At 56.3% G+C, this 23,223-nt stretch overlaps 1 protein-coding gene across 6 annotated transcripts in view; it reads right to left on the minus strand.

Annotated features, from left to right (window-relative positions):
- CAPN15 (calpain 15) overlaps positions 1–23,223 on the minus strand; it is a 48,843-nt gene that overhangs the window by 19,842 nt on the left and 5,778 nt on the right. The window contains exon 1 of one of the 6 annotated variants that reach the window (XM_035548860.2): positions 17,805–18,308. The exons of the other annotated variants lie outside the window; for them this stretch is intronic. Within the exon in view, the coding sequence (XP_035404753.2) occupies positions 17,805–17,980 (176 nt within the window). The 5' untranslated portion in view covers positions 17,981–18,308. Of the gene's footprint in view, positions 1–17,804; positions 18,309–23,223 lie in introns of those variants that run through there. 6 annotated transcript variants of the gene reach the window in all.

Raw genomic sequence — 23,223 nt, forward strand, 5'->3', positions numbered from 1 at the left:
ACCCTTCCCAGAAAGCGCCAAGAGGCTCGGACAGACACCACGGGTTTTCCAAGCTGATGATACACTCTAGTTTGTGGGAATTTCTTGGTCCCATTGCACCAGATCTCCTGCGGGTTCTTGCAGTTTCTACCTATCCTACACTTTTCCCACGCTGGACACAGCTGGCAAAGTGCTCAGACAGCTCAGATGTGCTTCACTGGCCAGGGAGAGAAGAGGCTACAAGTTTTAATAAGAAGGTTCCCAGGGGAAAACAGAACTCAACGAATGAGAAGCCTGACAAAAAAAAAAACAGGCCCCAGCTAAATGGAATTTATTCAGCAGTATATTTTTGTAGCAGCCAACAAAACCACAGAAACTGCTCTCCAACTGCAGCTTCCCCTGCCGTTTACTTTGCAGTCGCCTCCCAGAAAAGAGGGTTTGCCTGCCTTTAAAAAGACAGATGTTAAGGGTGAGAGGGGGCAGTTTGCCACAGAACAGGGAAGAAACCATTTCCAAGGCAACGTCTGCAAGTACAACTGCTTGCAAAGGATGCAAGTGGAACAGAGAGGGTGCTCCCCGACCCTTCGTTGGCTGTGCCAGAGGCCCCAGGAAAGCTGCTCAGAGCCGGCTGGGAAATGGGCAGAGGCAGAAGCCCAGCAGGGACAGGAACACCTTGAAAGCACGTGCACCAAAACCTGGCTTGACTGAAGGATGCAAGTTGGGGAGACCTTCATCGCTCGGAGAGTCCTTTTCACGGCTGAAATCCCTGGCTGGGTTTGGCCTGGGAAAAGGAGAAGAGGAGCGGAGTCTTTGAAGGCTTCAGCCCATCTGAATACGTGGGCACTGGAGCTCCTGGCCTGATGCTGTTGCAAGAACGCAAAGCAGCCCAGCTGGAAGGAGCACGCCTCACACTCCCTCTCCCCTAAGGGTGCAGCCACACAGGCAGCATTATCCTGACCTGATGCGCTGGAGACATTTATCATCCTCCATGCGAAATCTTCAAAGTAGAATCCGAATCTGGAAGGCTTGCCTTGTGAGAAAAACAGGACGTGCATCATTAGCCTTCGGTATACCTTAATTGCTTCGGTGTCAGAAGATGCTATCTTTCGGAAGGAAACCAGTTTGGCCAGCAGAGCACCCTGCAGAGACAGGACCTTTCGCAGAGGCTCCTTTGTAGACGAAAAGGTTACCCAAATTCCTGCCCGAACAACAAGGAGAATCCCTGGGGATACGAAAGAAAGAGGCAGAAAGAGTGTTTCAAGGAGGCTGGCTAAGTCCAAGCCCTAGCTTTGATCAAACGCTGTGGGCTTCTGCAAGCCCTGGGCTCCCTACCTTCAGAAGAGGGACTGGGTACGTACCCTCACCACGCCTGCTAATGCTGCCGTCGTTCCTCAACTCAGCTACTTCATTTAGTTTTTCTGTACCTAATTTTCCTATTTTGGGGGTATTTGAGGAGATTAAGAGCAAACAATATTAAGATCCAATTGCATCCAAGTCCTATACCCCGAGGAAGATTTATGTGCCATTAACTCAGCCCAGCATCTCACTATGGCTTAAACAGGTTTGACAACGGCTTAATAGATTGATTTTGCTTGAGGTGGTGCTGAATTAACGACCTCAATCCATACCTTGCCTTATGTAAGTGCATTTCCTCACTGACTTTGACTAAAATCCACATACAGTGGATATTTGAATCCACTTAAGGGCAAATACACAGAAGGAGGAACACTGGTTTTACAGTTTTTTGTCCCAGTTTCATGAAATTGGCTTAATTTGGATGTAGAAGGGATCCCTACTGATACCCTGGTAGTGCTAAAACGTTTGGGAGTGCCTCAGTGTGTGTGCAGCCCCACAAAAGCTGCTCTTTCAGAGCAAAAAGGACCCAAATCCTCCAGCAAACGCAACACAAGAATTCAAGAACTTACTTTTTTATTGTTAAAAAGATAATAATCTTTTCCAAAAGATCAGTAAGGATCAGCAAAGCAATGCACGAGAGCCCTTATGCTGCACCATCCTCAGCGTCCTTACAAATGCTGGAGCCCACAGAGCAGAAAGCTCTGACCTCCAGCAGACCGACAGAGCCAAGTCACGCTGGGTGCTGCGGCTTCAACGTCCTCAACGCACAGAGCAAGGATGCACGTGGGGAACACGAGTTTTGTCCTTTAAAAAAGGCCTGATAAAATTTGCTTCAGCTACCTTTTTTTGTTTGTTTTGCTTTTTTAATTATTATACTCCATCTTTTGTCTGAAGACTCTTCCAGAAAGTTTCCCACTTAAAATAAGTTGCCCAGCAAAAATTACGAGCAACTGAAACGGGAGAAGGTTCAGACTCTTTGAAGTAAATCCCACAAATGAAGACGATGCATCTTACAGATATGCTACTAAATAAACTAATTACCTGCTTGTGAGATGGCTTTTATAAAAAGCCTCGACAAAATGTTAGGAGAGCCACCGTAACTCAGCTTTTGGCCCTTCAGACCCCCTTTCTGCAGCACAAGCGAGACGCTCGCCGCGCACACGTGCCGGCGGATGCCCCTGAGCCCTGCTTGCTCCCTGATGTTGAGAACAAATTCGGCACAAACGTGCGCTGCCGCTTCCAAATGCTCACTTCAACGGCCCCAGCAGGAGGGAATCTGCAATTACTCACACATGGAGAAGGCTGAGTGCTTCTGCAGAAAGGAAGGTAAATGAAAGACTTCAAACTCTGAAAAGATCCCCTTAGTTAGGAAGGAACAGTTCAAAGGAAGGGCGGGGGCTCTAAAACCTGATCGAATCATTTGTCGTCTGGCCGTAAATCCTTCTCTGCCTTGAGGCTGCTCAGAAAACGTCCTGAGGGTCTGAGAAGGGTCAGTCCCAGCCGACAGTCTCCCCGGCCGGTAGTGCAGATGAAGGTGAATCGGGGTAAAGGCAGAACCGTTCCAGATCTGGTGGAAGAGCAGCGATGCCCGCTGACCTGGCTACAGCATTCATCCTCAGCTCTCATCCTGGGGACCCCAGGGCTCCTTAACACAGCAGGAGAGGAGATCGCTGCAGAGCAGCCGCGGCCCTGGCACCAGCAGCACGGTGAGGACTGACCGAATGGCACCAATTCGGTCACGCACCCAGCAGGGAGCAGCAAGGACACCGGAGCCTCTGGGACAAGCTCTAGCACAACCCTTCCATGGAGCACGGTCCTTTAAACCTCAGCGTGTGCCAGGAAGGGGGTGGGTGATACCAGGAGCGCCTGACAGCCTCCTGCACCCGCAGGAACCCCAGGACAAACGCACGCAGAGCATCCTGCAAGGAGAAGCCCTGTCACACGCTGGGGACAGCCTCTCCTCTTGAAGTCCCGAGGGCTCCCTGCTGATCTGGCCCCAGCTGGTGACCAGTGTAATGCTGAACATCATGCAGGTGCCTGAGAAACTTCGTGGTCCCATCAGGAGCAAAAGCCTGCAAGCCCCCACTGAAGTTTAGTACAAGGTGTAGAGAAATCAGGGGAGGGGAAGAACAACAGGGAGAGGATTTACAACCACCACGCCAGAGCTAGGAGGACACGCTGGGGAGGAACAGCTGCAAAGATTACGTTTGTTCCTACTGCTATTACACCAATTCATTTCACATCTAACAAAGGGCACAAAAGTTGGTAACAGCAGCGAACCTGGAGAAGATCCCAGGAAGTGCAACGCGGGTTAATGCCTCGGAGCACCAGCAGTAGTCAATAAATGGCACCCGGGGAAGCTGCAGAACATCCTTTTCACCGGGTTCTTTGTGCCCAATACAAAAAAGTTTGCCAAACAAACCAAAACGACAGGACTCAACAGCTCGGTGCCCCTTGGAGCAGAGGGGTGCAGAGAAAGGCTCGTGTTTCCCTGAGCCCTGGGACTAACGAGTACCCAGCTGCAGCCCGCAGAGGCGCTGGCAGAGGGAGGAAGGAGAGCCCCGAGCCTCCAGGTCCTGACCCGTGGCTGTAACCTGGCCGTCATCCCGGCTCCCTCGCAGAACTGCTGCCGGCCGCTCTTCCTGCAAAGGGGGAAACTCCTCGGGACCCCGAGACCACCGAGCTCAGCGGTGGCAGCATCCCACGTCCCACGCAGCTCCCAGCCGTGCTCAGGGCACTGCAGGCGGGACCTCGAGCATCCTGGCACATCGAAAGGCAGCGAGGCAGCGTGGTCAGTTGCCAGTGGCTGTCAGAGTCCCTTTAGGGTGATTAACGGGCCTTAATGAAAAGCTAAGCCAGCCCTGTGCCTCAGGAAAGCAGCTCCGACTTAATAACCCAGCCAACGAGCTTTGCACTGATCCGCGGGAAGAAAGAAAGATCGCCAAGGGACAGGGGAATAGAGCCGAGCTCTGGCAACTGCCGCCAGCCCTGGAGTTCAGCCCACGGTCAGATCAGGGCACGGTGATCCAGCCACCACAGCCACACTACAAATGGCACCTGGCAGCGTCGAGAAAGGCGAGGATGGTGGATCTTTCCGAGCCATTTGCCATCAATGCCCCCAGCCAGCAAGCACTGCCCGCTCTCAACGCGCCTCAGCAGCTCGGCTCCTTTGGCAAGAAGAGGCCAGAAGGCAGAGCCCAAAGCTGAACATCCTCTCTGCTACCTCGGGAACAACATCTGCAGCCCCTCAGAAGACGACTGACCCCAGAGGAGGATCTCAGCACGCCGAGCAGCAGCCTAGGGCACTGTCCCAAATGAACAGGGGATCGGAGCTCACGCACACATGCACCCACTCACTCTTCCCCTCAAGTCCTTGGCTCCAGACACAACTTGCAGGGGCACTTACATTCACTGCCAGATGCTGGAAAAACGTGCAGGGAGGCTTGGAGCAGCCTGCTGCACTGGAGCCACGTTCCTCCCCTTCACCGCCACGCTGGGGTGCAGTGGGGCCAAGGGCTCGCGCGGTGAATGGGGCTGCGTGGCCCTGCAGGGACAGCAAAGGCTTCAAAGAGCAGTAAATCCCACCGACCTCACAGGTGGCTCCAGCCTTTCTCCCTCCTGGATCCGCCTTCTCCAGCTCTTCCTCTTCCCAGGTTATTTCAGGGCAGGCAGATGAATGCAACACGGCACCAAATTTGTTGCTGCATCAGGCAGCTCCCCTCCTTCGGGGAGCCTGTGGCCGCGCTGCAGCCAGCGGGCTCTGCTCTCCTCGCAGGCTCGGGGGGAGGAAGAACAAGGGGGGAGAAGCTGCCTTAGGTGCTGCTCAGGCTCGGGCCGAACGACCCGGCATCTCCTCCACACAAGAGGCTGGAGAAGCAATTTATTCTGACAAACGGTGAAAGCCTGCAGCAGGGTTGGCCCTTTCTGTCAAAGCCGGTGTACCACACAGAGGCTTACGTGCTGGAGCGGCGAGGGGAGGGTACGGGCAGTCAAACGATATACGCATCACTCACCGAGGCAGATATCAGCAACTCGGAAGAACCAGGCTGCAAAAGACCTGCCTACCTACCCAGGACGCTGGGGGCAGGCGAGCGCAGCACGCGCTGGCCACGGCGCTTGGACACACAGCGGGACGACTCAGCACGTACCTCTGTCCAGAGGGGTCACATCGCGAGCCTTCAGCCTCGGAAGGGATCGAACCTTCAGGCACAGGTGCCTCTGGGGTGAGACAGAGCTAAGGGGCATCCCGCAACATGGTGCAGGGGGATGCTCATGCAGGCACCTCGAGCTCATCAGAGACAACCGAGTTGGCTGTGGAGCGCTCATGGCCTGGAAGGTCAGGAACTAAAAGCTCTTAGTTTGTAGAGGCTCTGTAACAAGAAGGGGCCGGGATGCCAGGCGGCTGGGTTAGCCAGAAGAGCACGAGGAGCAGCACAGAAGCCCTCCTGAAGCAACTCCAGTCTCTGGTCTCCAGTAAACACACGGCTAGGACTGGGTCCTTCTCGCCTTGCAGCGCCTGCCTGTCTGCCAGATTACCTTTCCACCAAGCACCTGGGGAGGTTCTAGACAGAACTGGGAACGACTTTCCCACTCCAGCCTAAGAAACACCACCAGCACCAGAAAGAGCTTAGACCCCACGCCCGTACACACCTCTACGTACGGATCTGGGCAGCCCTGGGCCTGGAGCGCAGCGATGCTTTTGGGTTCTGCTTCCATGGGGGTCTGTTACCCAGACGGTGAGCAAGGCACCGACAGACCACGGGTCATGCCCAACCACAAAGTCTACAACAAGCCCAGAAACCAAACATGAATTTCTCAAGTCCTAGCAGTGACTATTCACCATCCTCTAAATCATTCCTACGTGCTAGCTTAATGACTTCCAACCCTTTGGGTCAATCCAGTCCTGCTGTCTGCAAACAGTACCGGCCCCAGGAATCAGGCAGGTCAAGGACACCCAACTGTTCTCAGCCCAGAAGTCGCGGGGTTTGGCGAGCAAGCCGTGAGAAGGCAGAAAGGAGCGTGCTGCAGTGACTGATGCTCTGGGCAGGCCACCTCTGGCAGCGCAGCCCCCGCCTGTTCTCCCCAGCCCCTGTGGGAGCGCACACTTGATGGCATCCCAGAATAGAAAGCAGCTGGAGTCACATCTGAGCACTGCCAACAGGAAGATGAAAGGCTTCCAGACACTCCTCTTTTTCCGCTGATGCTGTCTTTATGGGCTCTGCTCCCCGCTCCCCCACACACAGCTCCCCTAATTGTCAATTTTCCACAGGTGGGGAAGTCCTAGATGCTCCTGGGAGGTTTCTCCAACTTCATTTATTTTATTTAGGGAACAGGGGCATATGGTTTATCACAGCTATTAAGGGGTTTATGCATGTACGCAGGGAGAATCTTAAGAGAACAAAGCACGCCTCTGAGCCCAGGACTCGGGGAGCTACCGGGACCTGTGAGCACCCCAAAACCCACACCTGGCACAGGGGAGCAGAGAGCAGCCTGTCTGCAACCACCACACCAAGGGCTGGGAGCGAGTTTCAAGCTCCTCACCGACATCACACTTGGTCCTTCTGTGCTGGCAAGATTTACAGCAGCCCAGAGGACGACCAGGACCCTCACTCGCTTTCTAGAAGAGCGGTCAGCCCCGAGCAAGGTGAAGGTCCAGCCTCTAGGACACGGCCAGAGCCAGAGATGAGGTTACACAGGATCTAACCAGGAGACCTGAGTGGTTCCAAAGGGTGTTTATCAGTATGGTGATAGGTGCTTTATATGTATGTATAAATAAATATAAAACAAAGCAGCCATGCACAGACCTGGCCGAGGACACTCTCAGCATGCCAGGGACTGCCGGCGAGCAAGGAGGCAGGCAGCGAGCTCCATGTCCCTGTCTAGGAAGACGCTCAGGGTTTGGTTTAACAGGACTTATAAAAAGTCCCCAGGAGGGTGGACTCTTGGGACCCAAGGACACGATTCCCCCTACGCAGCCATCTGCACTCGAGGGGTATTTGAGCAACCACTCCAAAAGGAACCCCTGCAGAGGAAAGAAGTCTGGATGAAGAGGAAGCTCTCTCTACTGTTTTCATTTCTCTTAACCGTCTTTAAGCCAATTAAGGAATTTCTTTTTAAGTGTGGGTCTGCAGTCTGTCTCTAAAGAGCCTGCCCTCCCCGGAGAGCACAGCAGGGCAAGGACGAGGCAACCGTCTGGAGTCAGAGCCCTGCAGTCCCTAGACACTGCAGGGACTGCTGGCCCCGTGCTTCTCCTTTGCGAAAGTCACAGCTATTCCAGACCCACAGGACCTCAGGGTTTTCCAGCACAGTTCTGCAGCTTTTGCCTTTCCCCTCTGCACCTCGGTTTCCTCCGGGTACCAAGAAGCAAGCCTTGCCGACCTCAAGCATACATAACCTTGCAGCTTTCAACATGTGTCCAGCGTTTTAAGAACACAGCAAAGAAAATGCCTTTGAAGCTTCAAAGACTGCAAAGAAGAGGCTAAGATGAAGGCAGGGTCTGTACTTTTGTTCTGCTCCCGTAGCACCTGGCCTCAATGCAGCGCAGTCTGTAGAGAATGTATGTATTCGGCACCAGAAAACAAAAGCACCTGCATGCGCTGGGTAGTCTGGGAGGAACAGGTCCACCTGCCAGGATGAAGATGAAGACCACCTTCAATAATTTTTAAGAACAAGGAACAACTTCAGACGCCACACACGTGAGGAACAGCGACTGCGGCTCCCTCCTATCCCATGTTAGAGGCTGTCGCACACTGCTTTCCAACGGGCCAGGTCTCAGCGCTGGAGTCTAGGCTGGGAGAAGAATTTTCCTGTTGCCATAGTCTAGGCAGCCTAAGGGACACAGCTGGAAAGAGCCAGGCACATCCAGGATTCCTCCATAGCCCTTCCTTCCAGCCTAAGATCCCTCCTGCGTGGGGAGATGGAAGAGGAGATTTACTGGTGGCCACCAACCTGCACTGCCACTCAGTCGAGATTTATGCTGCAACTTACAGTGCTGTTAAAATAAAATGGAAAGAGGAGTGGCAGAACAGAAAGAGAGAATGAAAGGAAGGAAGGAGGAGAAATGGATCAGGAGAAACAGCGCGGCTCCGAAGCTGTCTGCTCCCATCACTCACACCTCCATCGAATAAATCAGCTGGCAGTCCCAACTGCTGCGCCCCAGCCTCCAGTTCCTGCAGTGCTGATCCGTGGACTGACTTCGGGGAGGGGTGGGGAGCACACGCAAAGCACAGTAAGTAGAAATCCACCCGTCTCCCCAGCAGCTGAAAAGTCAGGCTCGATACGAATGGCACAAGAGGTCCGGGGCATCTGCAGGCTGCTCCCAGGGCTTGTGTGCTCCTGAGGGCAGGAGAAGGGACGCCCCGACCACCACCCCTGCCTTCCACCTTCTCCTTCCAGCGCTGGTTAAACACAGACGCCGTTCCTACACCAAGGTCAGAGATGAGCTAAATTACATCCTGCAGCTCCAGGAGACTGGCAGCTTTGCACACCAGGTCTGCAGGAAAAAGGCTTGAGCAACTTTTGAGAGAGATACCTGAGCTTCTAAAAGCCATCCTGGGTCTTATCAGAAGGAAAAGAACTAAAGAAAACGGCATCACCCCACACTTCTCAGTGGTTCAAGCCCTGCCCGTACAGAAGGCCCAAAAGGCTGAAGTGGTGCTGGATCGGTATCCCTGCAGGTGCAAAGAGCCCCCGGCTTCCCCCGCCGACACCACCACCGGCTGCTCCTCTGAGGAGGAACCCCGGGGAGGTCGGAGTGCCTGGCCGCTCTCACAAAACCCTAATTGTGCTCTGCAGGACTGGGTGCTAACACACGACCGACAGAATCAAAAGCAAAACCTCCTCAACAAACTTTAACAGTTGTTACAAACAGATGTGTCGGTGTCAGGGAAACACACCCTGCCCCGAGCCAGCTGCTTTGCACCGTGACTCCGACACCACTGAAGAAATTCAAAATTATATCCAAGGAGACTTCGGCACGGCGCCACCTCAGCACCCCTGCTCTGTACAGACGAGCCTGGCCAGCCTCGAGGATTCACAACACTGGGGCATCAGCGAGCTCTCACACCGTGCTGTGCCAGCGCCCTCTGCGGTGCCCTGGACAGCCCGAGCCCAGCTCCTTCTTGTGGGGGCGATGGGAGAAGTTGGGATCCTGGGCACGGGCCGAGTCCCGCCACCAAGAGTTTAAAACGAACGCATCTTCTAACGCGCGCGCATCGGTCGATAAAGGTCGCTCACCGCTTTTTCTCATGGGCCTGAACTTCGGAAGGAACGATAGCAACCGCTTCCACCAGGTGCGGACCGAACGGCAGCTCCTTGGTTTCTCCTGCTGCTGGGAGCAAGGGGCCGGGTGGGTTAGGGGGAGCCGGGGGGGTTAGGGGGGAGCCACAGCACTGCCGCTCTGCAGCCCTCTCTTTCTGCTCACGCCCCACGCTCGGGAGCTGTTGCTCAGCCTCAGCTGAGGCAGCAACACATCCGAAACGTGCCCTGCTCCAGCAGTCAGGCAGTAATTACCAGGGAAGTCCCCCCGACTTACACAGCACCCTGGAGGCCTCTGGACTCGGTAATTCAGACCGTCGCACTGCTTACTGCCTCGTAAAGATGAAGCATGCTGAAGTTAGCGCTTTGACGACTGGAATCCAGAGGATGCTCCCGGCTCGTGCACGTGCGCTTAACCCTCGCGTGCCCACCCCAGAGAAGCCCCAGCGCGACCCAGCAGAGGCCTCGCAGCGGCTGCCCCCCCCACGCAGCACAGCACCCCGTCCCGCAGCAGGGTCCCACCCCTCCCGTCCTTACCAAACGCTCCCGAACCGCTTCGGGCCCCGCGTGCTCTCCCCAGCACCGCTCGGGTGACCTCGGCACACATGCCCTCTCTCCAAGGACAGCCCAAAGGATGTCGCCGTCCACCCGTGGACGCAGGGCAGACAGGAGATAAGGCACGGGCACCGCCTGCAGCGGGCTTGTCGTGGCACCAAAGGGATGGGGCACGGCCGCTGCTGCGCCCTCCCCACCGCGCCACCACTGAGCAGCCCAGCGAGCCGGGGGCTGCAGCACCCGCACACCCAGAACCCAGAAGGCATCTAAGCGTTTGCTGGAGAAAAAGACGACCTAAGGAACACAGGCCGTGGTGCCAAGCTTTGCTGGTTCGCTAAGAGATTGCCCGGGGTCCGCGTCACGCCATGGCGTGCCCACCACGCGTCGCTGCAAGGGCCACGGGAGCTGCTGGGTGAGACAACAGCGACGACGATCAGCCGGGTTGGCGCCACGGGCTGCAGCCTTGCGGCTCCTGCAAAATCTCTTCCACGTTTCAGAAGCACCGAGTGTTTCCAGATTTGGCCTCCTCCACAGACAGGCACAACAGATGCGGGGTGAGGCAGCACAAGCCTCGGCTCCTCGGCAGGGAAGGGCAAAGAGGATCCGTTTGCTGCAGTTGGTGGCACAGGTCGAGTTGTACTGCACAGGGCACAGCCGTGTCAGGACTCAGAAGAAAAGGCATCTCCTCCTTGGCGTCCCAAGGAACCAGTGGAATAAACTATCTATAATACATCCACACATAAATAGTTTCACTTTTTCAAGGCACGCAGGTTAAAAATGAGGCTTTCAGGGAGATGAAGGACCCTGCTCGGGTCCACCTGCACCTCCTTCTCCCCACCCTGCAGTCGAGGAGCGCTGTGGAGTGGCAGTGGGCAGGCACCCTGCCCTCTCCATCCCTAAAGGCACCGAGCCCCCCGCTGCCTCCTCCAGCGAACCTGTCGTGCTCCAAGCACAGCAGCCCAGCGCTAGGCACCTACGAGCCCCAGCACGCGATGCTGCTCGGCACGGCGTGCCACAAGCAGCAGGGCTTGAACCCAGGTGTCTGGAGACAAAGCTGAGCTCTGCAGTGCTCCAGGCAAGGGCGGGCGAGGCCCCCGTGGCTCCCAGCGAGCTGCCAGCTTGGCAGCTTTAAGCACCTGCAGCCCAAGCTCTCCACCCTACCCCACACTGCCCTGATCCTCCTGCCGATCGTCCCACCGCCATCCAGAAGGGCAGCGTTCACAGTTCCCTTCAAGTTTCCTTCTGGTTTTAACGTCCTGCTGCAGCCTCACGAACGCCAGCTGGAAGGCAGGAGAAGTTTTCTTCGGCTCAGCTCTCCGCCCCTCCTCACCGCGACCTTCAGCACCTGCCCCTCGCAGGGACTCGGCGGGCACGGACGCCGCGGGACGCCCCGGCTGGCACCGGGCGGGCAGGTACTGCAGGGTGAGGAGCACGGGAGGGATCCCAAGTCAAATAAAAGCCCAGGGCAGTTTGTTGGGACGGAGAGATCCTGCTAAAGCCCAGCTCCGAGGGCAGGCTGCAGATCCCTGGGCAGGAGCAGCCAGATGTGCCACTTGTCATGCAGCCCCAGCTCACCGAGCTGAAACAGCATCGACCCACAACTCCTCTTTCCCCTCTGTCCCCTGAACAACCGCCCCTCTGTTTGTGGCAGCCCTGCACCGGCGGGACGGCTCCGCGCGAGGGAACAAAGGCCTGCAGAGGGTTTGCCCAGCACGCGCTCTCCCGTCCCCTCCACACACCAGCACCGACCTCCAGCCCAGATGGGATCAGCACGGCCTCTCGGTGGCCTCTGGGTGCCCAGAGAGCTCGGGGCCAGGCGCTTGCAGCAAGGGCTGGAGGCAGGCGAGGCGGGCGGCAGCTCCACGAGTGTTCCCCTCTCCGTTCCTGAATCACGCTGGTCAGAGCCAGCGGGGTCAGACTGGATTGAGTTACTGGCGGGGGAGATCCAGCAGCTCCCAGCACCTGATGCTTCTGGGAGAAAGGAACGAGCTCCAGAACAAACCCAGGAGATGGAAGGCGCTTGGCAGCACCGACCAGCTCAGGAGGAAGGGAGCTGCCCACCCGCCCCACGGGAAGGAAGCAGGAGGCTGCTCTGGCCCTCAGCCCCTCTCACGAGCCCGCGACAGACGCGTGAAGTTAATGCAGGGACATCTCCCTGCAGAACAGATGCTGCACAACAGTAGGTGGAGGGGCCTGGGGCTTTCACCGTAGGTCTTTCACGCGACCCAAGGAGAAAAACAAATTCCTCCCCCTGAGACACACACACACACACACACACAATTTCCTACATTGGTTCCTTCCTCCGCAGCTTCACGATCCCTTCCCAAAAGAGGCGACGAGGCCAGGACCACGGACCCGGGCGCAGCCAAGGCTGGATGCCGACCTCCCGCACACAGAGCTGCAACCGGAGAGCACCAAAATTACCCAGCGCCTGCACCTGGAGAAGGACCTGAGCCTCCGTCCCTGGAACGAGAGAGTTCAGCTACTGCAGAGTCTGGAAAAAAAAGCAAACCGGGTAAACGTGCTGCTCTCCTTTCCTAGGAACGGCACTGGTTAAGGGACAAGCCTGCTGCAGTTTCCAGTGTGACAGCAAGGCTTCAGCCATGGGGTTCGGGCATTTCGGTTCGGATTTTAGCCAGCCCTGCTGGGTAAGGCCTCAGGGCACAAGCTCTGACTTCCTGCCCTGGCTTTTGCCCTCTCTGTAGAGGGGAAGCGAGCAGAACCGCCCTGTTACCTGTGCTGTGGGAAACAGAGGTGGGGAAGGTGGCCTGGGGGCATGAGGGAGCAAGGGAGAGGAAGGGAAATTTGCCCTCTTACTGCTGGGGCCTTTTGGGTTCATGCGAAGAACTTCAGTTGCCACTACTCCGTGCCACCCTCTGACTTCTTCACAGCTCCACAGCTATAAGTAGCCTCAATTTAAACAAGTAAGGGGCTTTGAGAGGGAGCGGGCAGCTGGAACAGCCAGCATGGAAAGTGGATGGGCAGGACCGGGAGCGGCGGGCGGCTGAAGCAGCCTGGTGTGCTGCCAGCCCCGTGGCACCGCACGCCTTCCTGGGCCGGCCACTGTTCCAGCTGCAGTGTGTTTGGGGAGAACCGGCAAGCAAACGGTCACAGGGGCAGTGCTCCCACCAAGCAGGTATCCAGGACGACCTGCGGCATCGTTACCCTACCAAATCCCAGCTGAACTCAGCGCCACGGCTCCCAGAGGAGCACAACCCACGCGGGGACACAGCCACCCCACTGCAGTGCCCGGGAGCGCGAGCTCTGCTCAGTGCGATCCACAGCCACGTCCTGGGCATCGCAGCAGACGACAGCACCCTCCTAGCTCGGAAGAGTGGTCTCTTTTTCTCTCCTCGCCCCTTTGTGGATACAGTCAGGGCAGATTTTGGTTATCCCCAGCTTTCCCCCAACCACGCAAGCCTCTGTTCCTTGCCTGGCGGCTCGGGAGTAGCTCGCCGGTCCCTGCATGGACCTGCAGCGTCCTTGTGCAGGTGGGGTGGGATTTGGTTAGCTTTGTATGGGAGCGATTCCACGAGCTTGGAGAATATCCCTAAAATCCCCAACCGAGCTTCTCGACGTGTGACCTTGCCTGAGGTTTTGAGCTGCTCCTAAGACTCAGAGACCAAGAAGAGAAGGGCTCGGAGGGTAGGTGGCGGAGAGGAAATAAGAGCTGAAACCTCTAATGGGTTGAAACACGGCTATCTTGGGATGAGAAAAAGCTCTTCTTGAGCAAACCGCAGGCAGCTTTCACTCCTGCAGGGTGCAAAATCAACTCTGAGCACACCCAAAGCCAAGCAGGCTGCTGATAAAAAGCAGGGAACTGCCTGCCCCGACCCACAGTCCCAGCCCCAGCCTCAGGCAGGCTCAAAGCCCCTGAGACAGGATCGTGTGAAGTTACCCGGCAGCGCCGACCTCCTCCTCTTCCACACATTTAAGCCGTGTGGTTCCCAAACGCCGAGGCCCCGGCTGGCTCGTGCTGGGGGTCTCCCCAGAATTAACCGGTGCTTGCGGGGAGCAGCGGGGCGCTGCTGGGAGGGGTGCAGCAAGCACCCCCCCACCCGCTGCCAGCAACAAAAGCAGGTCTCCTCGCTTCCCCCAAACAGCAGGGAGATTTATTTCTCCATAGCGTTTCAAATAAATAAATAAATAAATAAATCTGTTCCTCCCCCCACGGTTGTTGAGGCTCAGAGGTACTTCATTTTGAAGAGGCTCTTATAGGAAAACACAAAGTCTTTGCAGAATGCTGCGGGGAACTCCAGAAAATGCCAGCTCTCTGGAAAAGGAAGGCACTCGGAGAGCTTCGGCCAAATCAAGCGGTGGGCAGAGGCGCTCAGATTTGGCCGCACAGATCTTGCGACGCTTTCTTCGAAAAGCCTCTCTTGAGGGGAGCAAACCCGAGCAACTCTCGGTGCTCAGAGCCCTGCCACGATGCACGTGAAGGGCTCTGCGAGCCAGGAGCGCTCCCAGCCCCACCGGCCGGGTGCTGACACGCACGGCACCAGCAGAGACCTCCTGAAGGCCCACAGCAAATGGCAGCTCCGGCAGCGAAGGGCCCCGTCCCTCTGCGGCGACGCAGAGCAGCCACCAGGAACTCGACCAGGACAGGGCCCCGTGCCCCTCTTTGTGAGCAGAGGCGCGGTGAACAGAAACGTTCTCTTAAATCTCCCCTGGAAGTCAGCTCGGTGCCATACTCCCCTCCCGACACCCAGACACGTGGCACTGCGCCTCGCCGCTGCACGAAGGGTTCAGCGCACGGGGAGCCCTGGCCGTGCTGGGCTCCGCTCAGTGCCTGCATCCAGCACCAGCACGGGCCAACACCTTCGAGTACACGACCGAGAAGGAGCCCAAGCAGACCCGCAACTAAGCCAGAATTTATCTGGAACGCACGCACGGCTACCGAGGATGTATTTCAAAATAAAGATCTTTGCCCTAAGCAGAGATTTCAGCAACAAGACTGCTTTCACTAACGTGAATTCGTAGCTTTAGGCTTAGGTAGCTGCACCCTGCTGGTACCCCAGGAGAGGCAGGGGGATGCTCCTCCAAAAGCCACGATGCTAACACATACAACGAGGCTGAGCGGCCTGGCCCTGAAGAGAACAGGCACTCAAATCTGGCTGTCACAAGCCTACTGCTCCTACCACTAAGGCCCTTTTTCTCCTCCCGTGCCCACCCGCCTGCAGCACACAGGGCTCCCCAGAGCACCAGCCTCAGCCGGGCACCTGGGTCCATCTCTCAAGCCACCGCAGCCTCCCCCCAGCTCCTACAATCCCCGACACCGAACAGCACCGCTTTTCTTCCCCTGCTGCCACCCCTCTGCGAGGGAAGCCTCCCCCCACTCCCCGCCAAGCCTGGACCACAGCCGCTCACGAAGTACGTGTGCCCCCGCCTCCCTGCCGAGGAAAGGCCGCATCCGTCCCCGAGGCGCGAGACAGAGCCGAGCGGGCTTGGCTCCCTGCTGGCCCGCAGCAGCCAAAGCATTATCGGCTCCGAAGGTGGCCGCAGGCACAGACAGGAAACCAGCAGGAAAAGCAAAGTCTATCCCAGGACTGCAGCCCAGCCTCAAATTGACTCCCCAGTACTCCACTTCCTTCCTGGCTACGGGACTCCGGGGACGAGGCCATTCAGAGGCAGACCCACCTCCTCGGACTTGTTCTATTTAGTTACTTTTTTTTTTTTTTTTTAAATAAGGGAAATATATTTATCTGTTCCTCTCTGGAAACCAGCCAGCTGCTGCCGCTTCACCTTGTTCCAGCGGGCTCGCCGTGGGAGCCATGGGCACTTTGGCCTGAGCTCAGCGCCTCTTTTGGAGCCACTTCCACCACCGGAGCCCGAAGCGCGCTCTTCCCACGCGGTCGCTGCTCGGTGAAGCACGGCCAGCTATTTTCCCGGCTTCAGGAGCCACGCAGCACTCAGCTGGGATGAGCTCGCTCCTTTAGCGGGGGGAAATCCATAATTATCACAGAACCACCCCCGTCCCACCAGGACACTGCCTTTATCTGCACGCAGAGCGGCGGTTCCTGTTCTTGCCCCAACATCCGCTCCACCACGAGGGTTGGTTGTGCAGGAAATTCGTTTCCACGTGTCAGGATTTCACTTCGTTTCTCAAAGTCCCCCAAGCTACAGACTTCAACCCAGGAGCAGCGGTCGCAGCCGGCACGCGGCAGGCTGCACAAACAGCACCTCTTCGGCACCCAGCGCCCGCTTTGTGCTGCGAGCTCCTGAACCCCGATGCTGGCTGCGCGCAGGCAGGCCGGGGCAGCCTGCTGCAATTTCAACGCCTTCCCCGCCTCTCCTCGGGGAAAAGCAGCAGTCTGGAAGGAAGAACCCTGCGGGCAGGACCCAGCTCTGCTGGCAGGATCCCTCTAAGCTGGAGGAGACAAACCTACAGCGCCCGGACCGCCCACCAGCCCCGCGGGCTGCCCACACGGGTTGGTGCACACAGCGCAGGCGGTGGGAGCTGCACCAAACGGCCTCTTTAAAGGCCTCTCGGGCATCGCCAGGGACTCGGGCCCACGGCTGAGAGCAAAGACAACAACCGGTTGCTTTCACACCGCTAACAGCCCAACGAGGAAACCCAAGACAGGGCTACAAAGGAGCAAAGCGCGGCGCTGCTTGCCCTGGGGTCTCCCCGAGCCGTGCACCAGGCGCCGTGAAGCAAACTCGTGGGGACTGGGAGCAGCGGCGAGGCAAGAAAACGATGACTGCAGCACGGATGGGATGTGACCATCACAGCAAGTGCTTCCAGTGGAAAGCCACAGCAGCTCGGGGACGCTCACAAGCAAGCAGCTATTCCTAAAAAAAACTAGTGGCTCCAAACAGACTCAAGCAAGTACAAACACCCGACCAGGCTGGAATCTACACAGAGCAGGCATTAGGCAAAGGCTCGAACATTGTTAGCACAAAACGCGGCAGCCTCTACAGCCAAGCCCCCAGGCAGAGGATTTTTAGCTGCTTTCGACATACCTCTCAACCTGTCAGAGACTGAACGAGGACACCCGCCCTCCAGTATGAAGAAAAACTCCTCACTCCCAAGCGGCTGGCGGGGAAGGGGCATAGGCAATGACTCGGGGACACATCCTGAGATGCTGATTTCATCGAGGGATAGAAACTGAGGGTCCAAAACCCCGAGCTCTTTCTTTTTCAGTCATTCTGTTTCGGTGTGTTTTGTTCCCCGGGATCTGGTATTCAAAGCGTTTCACTTCTTTTTCATGTAAACAGCATCTCTTGCTCTTTTAAGTTCAGAAACTCTTGCTACTTATCCCCACCAAACCTGGAGTCATAGTCCTCCCCCTGTGATACTTACAGTTAGTTGGGAGGGGGAAAGGAAGAGACGCCGCAAGAACACGGCAAGCTTGTTAAAGGACCTGAGATCCCCTTCCCAGGCAGCCACCTCCGCAACTTAGGCGAGTGAGGAAGAGCTGCGATGAGCCCTGCAGTCTGTCGTGCAGGAGACATCGGCAGCCCTGGAACAGGATGCAGATTGGCGTCACCCAAATCAGGGGAAATTCGGCTCTAAGTCTCCCCAGGACTAGAACCGAGCCTCCGGATGGAAGAACCCAACACTCAATAGGATCCAAGGCAATTTCTCCCCGAATGCAGCACCCTGGGCTCAAGCTGAGAGGTAAGCAGGTCAGCGGGCTCCTTCCCCTCCTCCTTACCTTCGCACCCGGTGGTGTAAGTGCTGATGCTGCCGCGTTATAAGGGCACTTTCCCAAACAGGACCACTGTGACTACTCCTATACCAGCCCACGGCTGGGTGCCCCGGGTAGGGTGGGCTAGTGAAGCCATGGTCCGACTCGGTCTCTGCGGCCAGCGACGAGGCAGAGCTCCCCATGGCCGCCCCCTACCCAGGCCACACGGAGATTTAGCCTAGGTTAGGTCCAAGCCAGAGGCGCAGGCAGTTCGGGTGGAATAGGCGAGGCGCTGCGGCATGAGCTGCTGTAAAGATCCCAACACACTGGAGAAAGGAAGGTCGGTTCTGATCAAGAGTTGAAAAAAAAAAAAAACAACAACAACAACAACAAACAAACAAAGAGAAAGGGAGGAAAAAAAGGAAAGAGAAGAGAGAAAGATAAGGTATGATTTAAGCAACACCCCTCCAGCTTTAGAAGCCTATTAATGCATGCTGTGAGCAGGCCCACGTCACTGCAGCCACCTTTTGCTGCCTGTAGAATAGGATCCCTCCAGTTAAGCACCAGCAGTGCCTGGGGAAGGAGCCCGGCCAGGAGGAAAGCACGCCAGAGCCCAGGACACAGCCCCTGCCGCCACGCTGAAGTAGCAGAGGGGACAAGCGAGCCTCAGGCAGAGCCCCCACCAGCAGCTCTTGGGAACCTCACACCCAAAAAGGGTTTTCTGAAGGCTCCAGGCTCTAGCTGGCTCACCGGGTTGTTAGTTACCTCAGCGACCAGGAGCGGGATTTGTCTGCAGCGAGGAGATTTTATTTTTCTTGCATGTAAAAGAAGATCTCCTCCTTTTCCTGTTCCCCCGTAACACCGCAGTAAGACTGAAAGCAGTCTCAGTGGCTATCTGCACAAGTATGTTCCTGTGACTGCTTCACACAGGGCAATGAAATACTTTATTTCAGCTCAAGACAATTTTCAGCAGATCCTGAGCATCCCCCTACCCACAGAAGCAGGCTTGGGGCTTTGAATGTTCTGCCTTTTCACCCTCTTTCCTACTTTTTAGAATTTGTTCTTTGAGCATCCTCACAATTAAACCCCAGAAACATTTCTTGTCCTCTCGTATTCAAAGAAGTTTAAACATCTATATCTCTCTCCTTAAAGGAAAAAGGCATGGCAATCTGGATGCGCGTCAGGAGGAACAGATCAAGGGAACATTTAACAGAAAAAAAAGAAGAAATGAGGAAGAAGGAAAAAAATTAACACAGCTGAGCTTATTCAATTACGCACCAGGGTTTATAGAGATGAATGAACTGTAGAAAGACCTCTGCGAAGAATCTACTTTGTGCAGCGAAAAGGCTGAAACAAAGACTCCTAAAATACAGCTTTTCAATCCCAGGGTTGTTCTGAGGGATCAAGAAAGGCCTTGATAGATAACAGGCTCTCAAATGCAGCAGCTCAAGGAGCAGATGCAGTTTTGCTACAAGCTTAATACTGGAATGTGCCTGCATTAGGCCATTAACTGGAGAACATTAACTACTTTGTCATAGTGGCTTCTCTGTAACCTGCAAAGCCTGGACTAACAAAATGAAGCTGGAAAAAAAAAAAAAAAAGAGCCCACAAACACAGTTTTCCCTACCTTGATTACCTTGCCGTAATTGGTCTGCGTAATTGCTGTGCTTCAGCCAGACTGGAGACAACACATCTCCACGCTCTGCTTCCTGCTACCTGCCCAACAGCAGGGTTTCACTGACTTTTGCACGTCCAGCCAAAACGGATCCCCGGTGCTTTCCCTCTCATTTCCTGCTATGTAAGCAGTTAGTTTATAACAACCCCAATTTTTTGGCTAAATGAAAGCCATTACACGAGGGGAAGCGTATTTCCAAGCGTCTCCAGTCACACTGGAGCTGACGACACCTGTTGCCCCCCCACCTAGGGCGGCTCTGCACCTCCTGCAGCAGCCCTCGCTGCCCCCACCAGGGCTGGGCGTGCTCCCGCAGCCGCAAGGCGTGGGGGACGCAACCGAGAGGCCTGCTACGAGAACTAATCGTCTCTCACCTCGAGACTCGGGTTCTACCACGATAAAATAAATACACGTATAAGAAATAAAAGCAAGTTGGGTAGAAACACAGTCCCATGCAGCTCGTCACAGGCAGAGCTAACCAGAAGGTAGGATGCTCAGCTAGCTCGCAGCCTTCTTCCCCCCGTGCGGAGCTAAACTGCCAAACGCAGCAGCTCCACAGCCTGGTTCGAGAGCACTTCCTCGGCTGACTCCCAGGCTGGAATAGCAGAGCCCTTTGCTTCCTCCTCCCACACGCGGAAACGCCAGTTTTAGCTCGCCACGAGAGGCGAGAGACATGCCTGCTGCCTGCATCACTGCTGCCTTCCAACGCGCTGCTCGGGGCCTGGCCCTTCCTCCTCCGCCAGGGCTGCAGCAGGGAGCCTGAGCGCGCCGCAGGAGGGCGAGGGGCTGGGGGTCCGGCTTTAAAGCTGCACGGTAAAGCCCCCCGCGGGGCGGAGCTGGGCAGAGGCAGGGATCTATAAATAGGTGCAGGATAACCCAGCTAAGTCGCGGTGATCTCCAAGACTGCCTGGCCTAAGTGGGCTGCCGGGCTGCGAGCGCTGCGTGAAATCGGATTTCTCCGGGCAAAGCGGTAAATCCTCCTCTCCAGGGTCACCCCTCGCACCAGGTGAGAGCGGCCGGTGAACAATATTCAGAGGGGAGCATGGGCAGGAGGAGAGAAGGCAAGCCCATGGGAAAACAGGAGTGGCATCACCGTAGCTCGATGCAAAGCACGAACCTGCTTGCCACGCTGAGCCAGAAAACGCCTTTGGCCAACCTTAAGCAAATGAAAAGCTGGCGAGATGTAAAGGTGAAAACGAAAACTACACCCTTGCAAAGGAAGGGGACAATTAAAAAAGCCTCTCTGGAAGCATCGAGCCGTATTTTTAAGGACCTTCTCCCACTGGGCAGGGAGATGCCCCAGGAGGTGCCCTGCAGACACACAGCCTGCGCTGAACACGGGAGGCTTCAGCCCAGCAGGGGAGCAAGCTGCCAAGAGCTCCTCTGCCTTGGCACGAAGGAACAGGATTTTCCTCCTAATAAACAAAGCACTGCTTCCACCTATCTAATTACAGCAGGAAACAACAAAGCAAACAGATTGAAGTGTCTTGGGAAGGGTGGATCTCACTCACGGAAATTAGCAGTTAAGCACCTTAGCAAGATGCTGAGTTTGGATTTTGTGTTTTTTTGCCCCTTGCAGCTGCAATAATTATCAGGTTTCAACTGACACTGTTTAACTGCTCCCAAAATACTGCTTCCAAAACAAAAATAGATTTGGTCCTTCCGCCTCCGAGTCGCTCACGCCCGTTTACCCCGATCTGAGGGATGCGAGGCAGACCCCTCGTCACGCTGCCACGCCACCACCGCGAGCAGCAGGCGCTTACAGCGAGGTCAGGGCAGCAGAGCTTTCCCGTGGAGCTTCCTCCCGTTACCGGGCGAGCCGAGCAGTCTCCTGGCTGCCAGCTGAACCCCACTACACCTCAACACCAGCCAGCAGGACCGACCCTTTGGGACCCAGCCCTTCTGTCAGGCTCAAACCCGAGCTCTTCCCTCTGGCACACAGCAGGAAGAACAGATAGGTGCCTGGGGCTGCCCCAGCCCAGGAAGAAAGCCGGGGGTGGGACTCACCTCAGCTAGTCCCACGCGAAGAAGCCCCCTCTTTGGGATGGGATACCCCCCCCACACACTCCTTTTGTTATTTATTTGTTCGTGTAGCACAAACCAGCTGCTCAGCTCCTGCCTGAGTTTTCCAACATCAAGGTTCTCAGCCTCCCGGACCCAGGGCCAAGACTTTGCCCCTTTGTTAATAACTCCACCCTATAAAGTCACCTCTGAGCTGCTGCCTCGCTCTGGGTAGAAGCTGGGGATGAAAACACGGCCACCTCGCACATTTACACTCCCCGTCCACAGCGTCGGGCCAGCAGCCAGCCCATCAGAGGCTGGAAATCTATTGTGCCTAATTCTAATCTACATGTACCTGGGGGAAAAGCATCCTCAAAGCTGTGCCCAGAGGAAGATGAAAGCCTCCTGCTCTGTGGCTAAGATTGAATCTGCAAGTACCAGCCCTTCTCTTCTTCCTTCAGCTGCGTAAGCATCCTTGCCTGCGGGCTGCCTCGGAGGGGCCGGACCTGGTATCACCCTCGACAGCAAAGCTGGAGCTCCCTGCTCACTCGCATGCAACCTGCTCCTCGCGGGGAGAAACAAGGGTTCCTGCAGGCTTTGAACTTCCATTCCCCACACACAGCCCCGGCGGGAGCAGCCTCCTCCCTGGGCACTGCAGGACGTAATCTGCATTTCTCTAAAAACAAGAGAGTTCGGTGGGAGATGCAGCCGCAGGAGCTGCGCTTGGCTTGGGGCAGTAAGCTGGACGAGACCACTTCATACGCCACAAAGACAGGGCCGGCCCTCGGCCCCATGCCAACTGAAACACCGTGCAGAGGAAGAGATGCCAGCTCAGGTCACAGAGGAGGTGAGGCACGGATAGCTAAGGCAGGACTCAGCACGGAGGCCTGCCGCTCTGTCACACCAGCCACGCACGCAGCAGCAGCTCAAGCGTTTGTGTACACAGCGGGTGGTGCACAGCCAGGCTCCTCGCTTCGCAGGGCAGGGTGGCAAAACCGGAGGATTTGCAAAGCCAGGTACACGATTTGCATTCACTGTGCTGAGAGGACCCTGATAAGAGACACCAGGGGAGGAAGGGAAAACAAGCTCTTTTTTTTTTTTCCCCCCCCACAAGGCAGGAAAAGAGCTGACAAGCAACAAGACATCCCCATCAGACAGAAGCAAGCCAGACTGCAATCCAAGATGCTAAACCCCAACCCAACAAGAGCTCTAGAGCTCAAACGCAGCAAGAGCTCCCGTGACTGCCAGCAGGACCCACGTGGCAAAGCAGCTGAGCAAACCAGAACGCCCCATGCTGAGCAGGGAAGCGTCTTGCACAAAGCTGGTGCCTCGGTGACCAGAAACAAAGTTCTGCTGCTCTTTCTCCCTGCCCTCACCTGGCAAGCCAGCCCGAGTGCTGCAGTCTTGGCAGGAAAATAAGGTGTCAGCAAGTCCCAGTTCCTTGCAAAGTCGCTGGCAGGGAGAGGTGGGAAGGTACCTCCAGGGACAGACTGAGGTGTAACAGGAAGGACGGCCCAGCGGTTGGCGCGCTCGTTGGGGACGTGGGAGGCTGTTCCAGCCTTCAAGCTCTGCCACGGAGCTCCCCGTGCGACTCGGGGCACAGTCCCGTGACTCAGGGCACTGCCTTACCTCCCAGGGCCAAGAAGCATCCGTGTCGCAAGGCACGAGGATGCCAGGCACTACACGAGCACCACAAATGGGCAGGGAAGGCAGGGAGGTGGAGAGGAGGGTTGAACGTACCCAGCCGAACCTTCATTCTGGGGCGAGCAGGGC

Source organism: Cygnus atratus, chromosome 15 (assembly GCF_013377495.2).
Source record: "Cygnus atratus isolate AKBS03 ecotype Queensland, Australia chromosome 15, CAtr_DNAZoo_HiC_assembly, whole genome shotgun sequence".
Taxonomy (NCBI): domain Eukaryota; kingdom Metazoa; phylum Chordata; class Aves; order Anseriformes; family Anatidae; genus Cygnus; species Cygnus atratus.